This window comes from Phyllobates terribilis, unplaced genomic scaffold, assembly GCF_046119375.1.
Source record: "Phyllobates terribilis strain yellow unplaced genomic scaffold, ASM4611937v1 Scaffold_3735__1_contigs__length_71251, whole genome shotgun sequence".
Taxonomy (NCBI): Eukaryota; Metazoa; Chordata; class Amphibia; order Anura; family Dendrobatidae; genus Phyllobates; species Phyllobates terribilis.
In genome coordinates, this window is record NW_027366488.1 from 37,554 (window position 1) to 45,163 (window position 7,610).

Genomic DNA, 7,610 nt, shown 5'->3' on the forward strand with positions numbered 1-7,610 from the left:
TTTTTAATGACCCCAAATTATTTTTCATGATTAGACTTATTCATTCGCAGACTCATCCGCAGCTGATTTATGGGAAAAACACAACCGAAAATCAGTACTGAAGTCTCAAAAATCATTACTCAAATTCGCGAAAAAAGAATTTCCAAACATTGCAATTGAATCAATTATTCGTAACAGAGAAATCGCGAAAAACAGAACAAGAATGTTTGACAACAATCTGGGAAAACATGTATTGTATCATGAAAAATATACAAAAAATTCCGAAAACTATATGATAAATGAAAAAACACACCTATATGGATCTTGAAAAAATCGTAATCCCGAAACAAATAAACTTTTGAACAAAGAACCGGAAAAAATATTAATGAATTCTTAGGAGATCGTTTTTTAAAAAGATAAAATCGCAATCAATTAAAGTAGTTTTGTTTTTCATTTTTTATCTTTTTTTCCTTTCCTAGATTTTCTCCTTTATTTAATTAATTTTCTTTTAATTAATATAATTTTTCCAATCAAATCCCGCTCATCCATTCTCTTCAATCTAATAGTCCAGATTAGTACTACCGTTTCGCCACAAAAACCGTTTTACCGGAACCCAGCTCGATATAGGTATACCTAATTACTAAATAAAGTCATGAGTTTTACCAATCTTCGATTAATTAAAACACTGATTAACTAATCGTGTTCACTTACATCGAATATAAGCTAAACGCTGAATTCATCATCCATCATGATTTCCATCCCAAAAGAGAATACTCTAAGCATTAATATTCACATCCAATAATTTTTTTCATATTTTAAGATTTTGCTTGAAAGGAAATCATATTGTAAGATCTTAATTCAACATGATCAATTTTCATACATAATTAATTGTCCTTCAATCGGTGTAAGTCAACCCACCGCATTACTCGTGCAAAATCAAGACAAGCTAGAAGATATTCCACCTCTAATCATGCAACCGCGTGGTTTGTTTAATTAGACAAACATTAATTTCCCTGTATGGAACTAGCTAGCTGGTAACAGCTGAACTACGCACTGGTAAGACCTTCCTCTCTCGACCAGATGCAATCAAATTAACAGTATATATACCCAGCAAAACATCCAGTTTTCAAGCAATCCAATTAATCGGTTAACCCAACATAACATCGAAAGAAATAATGTCGTCGATGAAGATTCTTGTGGTGACTTGCTCCTGCTTGCTAATGTTAATGTTGCAGGTGGTTAGTGCAAGCGACTACAACAAGAACTTTGCTATAACTTGGGGAGATGGAAGGGCGAAGATGGTGAACAACCGAAAGCACCTCGCCCTCTCCCTTGACAAATATTCTGGGTCAGGTTTCCAGTCGAAGAACTCGTACTTGTTCTTGAAGGTTGATATGCAGATCAAGCTCGTCCCTGGCAACTCTGCCGGCACCGTCACCACTTTCTTTGTAAGCTTACCAGCCTATAGCCCTCCCTAAACCCCACATTGTGGAAATTCTTTTAGGCTTCACCAAGAATAAATAATCAAATTTAACTGATAACATATACGCCTAATGCACACATGCAGCTCTCGTCCCTCGGTGCAAACCATGATGAGATCGACTTTGAGTTCTTAGGGAACGCGACAGGGGAGCCATACACGATACACACCAACGTGTTCTGCCAAGGAAAGGGCAACAGGGAGCAACAGTTCAAGCTCTGGTTTGATCCTACAAAGGATTTCCATACCTATTCCATCGCCTGGACGCGGCGCCACATCATGTATGTAATCTACTCTAGCCATCTAACAAGATAGAATGCTTGCATGCGTAAGTGAGTGAAAGCCTTAACTAATTAACGGAGTTATGTACAGGTTCTCCATCGATGGAACTGCCATTAGGCGATTCAAGAACCAAGAATCGATTGGGGTGCCATTCCCAAACAGCAAGCCCATGAGGATATTTGCAAGCCTTTGGAACGCAGACGATTGGGCCACCCAAGGAGGGCGAGTGAAGACCGACTGGGAAAAGGCCCCGTTTATGGCTACATACGGCGCCTACACCCTCAAAGGCTGCAAGTGGACCAAAGGGAAGTCTTCTTGCACAACATCTACAGCTACCACTGCTAGTAGCAGCAGTAGCAATGTCTGGATGGACGAGGAGATGGATTCTAGTAGTCAGGATAAAATCAACTGGGTCGAGGCCAATCACATGATATATGACTACTGCAAAGATACCAACAGATTCCCAGAAGGTGTACCACCAGAATGCAACGCTTAATTAGTTCAAAAATTCTTTAATTTCTCCCTGTATTATGTATACAACTTCCTATACACATTTCATTCATTTTTCTTTCTTGTTCATATATAAGGGAAAACTGTCACATAATGCATAATTTTTTTTATTCTTTATTCTTGATGAGTAACTAAATTCATATCGTAATTGATCAACTCCATATATATTCGATTGTGTCATTTAATTAGAGGTGCAATTACTAAATATGAAATAGGATATTTAGTGAAGATTTATAATCCGATTATTTTAGGTAGTCACAGTGCTTTGCTAGAAATAGGATATTTAGTGAAGATTTATAATCCGATTATTTTAGGTAGTCACAGTGCTTTGCTAGAAGCCAACTATGATTTATGGATTTTATGTTATAAAATTCATTGTTATTATAATTGGGTCCTACGAGGTCACACCATAAGAGTATATGGACTGGATCAATGTTTGAGAGATTATATAAAGTATATAATATAAAGTTATACAAAATATGACTTAGAGCTTATTAATGATAAAGCGTTATTATTAATATAAGTATAAAATTATATGTAAATCTATGTATAAATATATTTAATTAGAGAATTAAATATATCTATATTTTTAATTGGTGGATTATAAATATGGCTGACCTTTCTTTGAGAAAGGATCAATTCATTATTTTCTACATAACAAAAGCTCTGAAGGTTTTCTCTCTCAAAAGACAAGCCTTTGATTCTTCGCTCTAGCAACCGGAGAAGAAGGCGACCCAGATCTCTCTACTCGGGGTGGACCAACTAGAGGAGCTTCATTTGCGGCTCTCGATCTTCTTGTTCATCCTAAAATTCACGCATCAAGAGGTATTATTTCTTCTATACCTGAATCCAATCGGTTTATGCATTAGATCCTTCGTTAGATGTCAGGAAATCGTTTCCTGCAATTCCGCTTATACGCATCTAAATCCCTACAGTGGTATCAGAGCCTCTTGCATAAATTTAATTGGATTTAACGTTGTCATGCATATTATGACAGTTTAGATTCATTAACGGATCTGAAATATGAATTAATTTGCTAAACTAAATCAAAATCGTTTGATTACGTATTGAACCCAGAGTCAAAACAGTTTTGCTTTACTTATTTTTACAAAGAATGTCAAAATTGGAATTGTTTGATTATGTTTCCTGCCATTCTTTCGTTTTCGAACGCCAATTGCACGGGCCATTCTTTCGTGAATTGTTTTTTACCAATTCAACGACGTATTAATGTGGCACTTTCGTGAATTGATTTTGATCAATTCAAAGAGCTATTAATGTGGCCGTTTCGTGAATTGATTTTGATCAATTCAAAGAGCCATTAATATGGCGGTTTCATGAATTGATTTTGTTCAATTCAACGACGTATTTATGTGACTGTTTCTTGAAATTGATTTGATCAATTCGACGAGACATTTATGTAGCGGTTTCGTGAATTGATTTTGACCAATTGAACTACGCATTTATATGGCGGTTTTGTGAATTGATTTGATCAATTCAACGGGATATTTATATGACCGTTTCGTGTATTGATTTTGATCAATTTAACGAGACATTTATGTAGCGGTTTCAAGAATTGACCAATTGAACTACGCATTTATATGACCGTTTCAATAACTTAGTTTTATAACCTTTTATGATTTTAAGTTCTTGCATTTCAAGTATAATTTATTTGCATGTTTTCAATTTCTGTTTTGTAGTCACTATGTCTGGCGAAAACCTCAAATTCACACTATGCTCAATAGTTGAGAAAAACAGGCTGAACGACGCCAATTTCCTCGATTGGGAAAGGCAATTGAGAATTGTTCTCGGATCTGAGCAACAAGAGGATGTCTTAAGCACACCCATTCCTGAATTGTCTGACACCTCATCTGATGAGGAAAAATCCAATTACAAGAAAATCTGCGAAAGGTCTAGAGGTGTAACTTGCCTCATGCTTGCAGCTATGGAGCATGGTCTTCAATAGAGGTTTGAAGATCAGGATGCATACACGATAATGAAAAATCTTAGAGATCTTTTGAAAGAGCAATCAAGGATTGAGGGGTATGAGACCCTCAAGGCTATATTGCAGAGCAAGCTGGACAAGGGGAAATCAGTTGGACCACATGTTTTTCACATGATAGGCATGTTTGACAGGATGGCCAGACTTGGTAACCCATACAACATTAAGATGGCAATAGATATAATCTTGCATTCCCTTCATGATGGGTTTGCCAACTTCAGGCAAATGTATCATATGGGAGCCATGTATAAGACTCTTAATGAGCTGCATGCTATGCTCAAAACTGCAGAGAGAAATGTCTTGGTTGGCCCTAAGAAAGATGTTCTTATGGTCAATAAAGGAAAAGGGTTCAAGAAAGGCCCATAAATGAAGCATCAATACCAAGGGAAGGGCAAGAAAGTTGCTCAACCCAAAGTACCCGCACCAAAAGTAAGGGTAGTTGCTGAGCATGAATGCTTCTACTGTAAGGCTAAGGGGCATTGGAAGAGAAATTGCCCCAAATATCTGGAAGAATGGTGTATCTTCTTCAGGTATATACGTTATTGAAATCTTATCAACTAGCTCCAATTATTGGGTATTAGATACTGGTTGTGGTTCTCACATTATTTCGAATGTGCAGGGACTGCGAATTAGGAGACGGTTGCAGAGAGGAGAGATAGATTTCCGCGTCGGAAATGGAGCAGCAGTTGCTGCAATTGAAACCGGAGATTACAGTCTACCTCTACCTTCTGGATTAGTTTTATAACTTAATAATTGTTATTTTATTCCTTCAATTTCTAGAAATTTGATTTCATTTTCAGCTTTGCGCCATGAAGGTTATGAACTTATTATTGTTGACATTGGTTTTTACATTTACAAGAATGATATTTTCTACGCCCATGCCATTGAGAATAGTACTGGACTATACATATTGGAGCTCAAATCTGAAGTATATAACGTTGTTACAAAAAGGCAAAAGTCGAATAATATAAGTGAAGCCAACCTATGGCATTGTCGCTTGGGCCACATTAGCATCAAACGCATGAAAGAACTCCAACGTGTTGGTCGTCTAAAATCATTTGATTTTGAATCTTTTCAAACGTGTGAATCATGCCTAATGGGGAAGATGACAAGGTCACCTTTCCCTGGTAAAAGTGAAAGAACTACTGAGCTATTGGCTCTCATACATACTGATGTTTGTGGACCTATGAGCACAGAAGCTAGGAGAGGCTATCGATACTTCATTATATTTACTGATGACTTTAATAGATATGGGTATATCTATCTAATGAAACATAAATCTGAATCTTTTGAAAAGTTCAAAGAATTTCAAAATGAAGTTGAAACACAAACTAGCAAGAAGATAAAGACACTTCGATCAGATCGAGGGGTGAATATTTGAGCCAAGAATTCGACCATCATTTGAGGAGTTGTGGTATAATAACACAACTCACTCCGCCAGGTACACCACAACTGAATGGTGTGACTGAAAGGAGAAACAGGACATTGTTAGACATGGTCAGATCCATGATGAGTTTTGTTGATCTTCCGACATCCTTTTGGGGTTATGCCCTCACTACTATTGCGTTCACACTAAACAAGACTCTGTCACGATCAGTTGACAAGACACCACATGAGATATAGTTTGGGAAGCCTCCCAGCTTGTCATTTCTGAAAGTCTGGGGATGCGAGGCTTACGTAAAGCGTTTACTATCTGATAAGCTCGCACCTAAATCAGACAAATGCTTTTCATAGGTTACCCCAAGGAAACGAGGGGTTATTATTTCTATAATTCCATTGAGAACAAAGTGTTTTTTGCTCGGGATGGTGCCTTTTTGGAAAAGGATTTCTTTTCCAAGAAGTCAAGCGGGAGAAATGTCCAGCTTGATGAGATTCAAGTTGAGCAACAAACTCTACAACAAGAGAACATAGAAGATGAGAAAGAGGAACTTGATTTTGGAATATTACCTTCTCAAGGTGAAACTATCCAAAATCAAGATGTAATTCCTCAAGCAGATGAAGCAACTGAGGTACCACATACTGATATGGTCAATCCTCCTGCTGAAGTCTCTCCAGTTGTAGGACCACTTTGGAGATTAGACAGGCTAAGGAGGCAACCTAGACGATATGAGGATTTCGTCCCGACTGCTAACATCGATATTCTATTCTTAGAGAATGATGAGCCTGCTACCTATAAAAAAGCTATGGCGGACCCCAGCTCCGAAAAATGGCTTGTAGCCATGAAATCCGAAATGGACTCCATGTCTGAAAATCAAGTATGGGACTTGATAGATTTGCCTGATGTGGTGAAACCCATTGGATGCAAATGGTTCTTTAAGATTAAGACAGACAAGGATGGAAATGTTTCTGTTTGTAAGGCAAGATTAGTTGCCAAACGATTTAGACAAGTTCATGGTATTGACTATGATGAAACATTCTCACCACTCATAATGATCAGGTCCATTAGGATAATCCTAGCTATTGCCACTTATTATGACTATGAGATATGACAAATGGATGTCAAAACTGCTTTTCTAAATGAAAATTTAGAAGAGAATGTATACATGATGCAACCAGAAGGTTTTGAGGATCCTAAGAATACTAGGAAAGTATGCAAGCTCAAGAAGTCTATTTATGGACTTAAGCAAGCATCTAGGAGTTGGAACCTTCGTTTTGATGAAGTAGTCAAAAAGTTTGATTTCATCAGATGTGAAGAAGAGCCCTGTGTTTACAAGAAGTTTAGTGGGAGCAAAGTGGTCTTCCTAGTTCTATATGTGGATGACATATTACTCATTGGAAATGATATTCCTATGCTGGAGACAGTTAAGGAATGGCTTAAGAAGAATCTTTCAATGAAAGATCTAGGAGAGGCAGAGTAAATATTAGGCATAAAGATCTATAGAGATAGATCTATGAGACTTATTGGTCTAATTCAAGGAACTTATATAGATAAAATCCTTGCTAGATTCAATATAATGAATTCCAAGAAAGGATTTCTTCCTATGCAACATGGTTTACATCTCAGCAAAAGCAAGTGTCCTAAAACACTTGGTGAAACTGAGAGAATGAGTAAGATTCCTTATGCTTCAGCCATAGGATCTATCATGTATGCTATGACATGTACTCGCCTAGATGTTGCACACGCTTTGAGTATGTGCAGCAGATACCAATCAAACCCTTGAGAGGCACATTGGTGTGCGGCCAAGAACATTCTAAAGTACTTAACAAGGACTAAGGATGACATTTTGGTGTATGGAGGTGATGACGAGTTAATCGTCAAGGGCTATACTGATGCGAGTTTCCAAACAGATAGAGATGATTTTGAATCTCAGTCAGGATACGTCTTCATTTTGAATGGAGGAGCCATCAGCTGGAAGAGCT

The 7,610-nt window shown here is 37.4% G+C and overlaps 1 protein-coding gene across 1 annotated transcript; it reads left to right on the top strand.

The window, feature by feature from the left end:
* The first annotated feature begins 1,154 nt into the window (after positions 1 to 1,154).
* Positions 1,155 to 2,237, top strand: LOC141248522 (uncharacterized). Its single transcript, XM_073669375.1, has 3 exons — positions 1,155 to 1,427; positions 1,547 to 1,740; positions 1,832 to 2,237. The coding sequence occupies exons 1-3, from the start codon at positions 1,155 to 1,157 to the stop codon at positions 2,235 to 2,237; spliced, it is 873 nt and encodes a 290-aa protein (XP_073525476.1).
* The last annotated feature ends 5,373 nt before the right edge of the window (positions 2,238 to 7,610 follow it).

What these genes read in the sequence shown, in the direction of transcription:
- LOC141248522 (XM_073669375.1), top strand. Translation starts at nt 1,155, where the DNA reads ATGTCGTCGATGAAGATTCTTGTGGTGACTTGCTCCTGCTTGCTAATG. An exon ending in GCACCGTCACCACTTTCTTT is followed by an intron (nt 1,428 to 1,546) that starts GTAAGCTTACCA and finishes GCACACATGCAG; the next exon opens with CTCTCGTCCCTCGGTGCAAA. An exon ending in TGGACGCGGCGCCACATCAT is followed by an intron (nt 1,741 to 1,831) that starts GTATGTAATCTA and finishes AGTTATGTACAG; the next exon opens with GTTCTCCATCGATGGAACTG.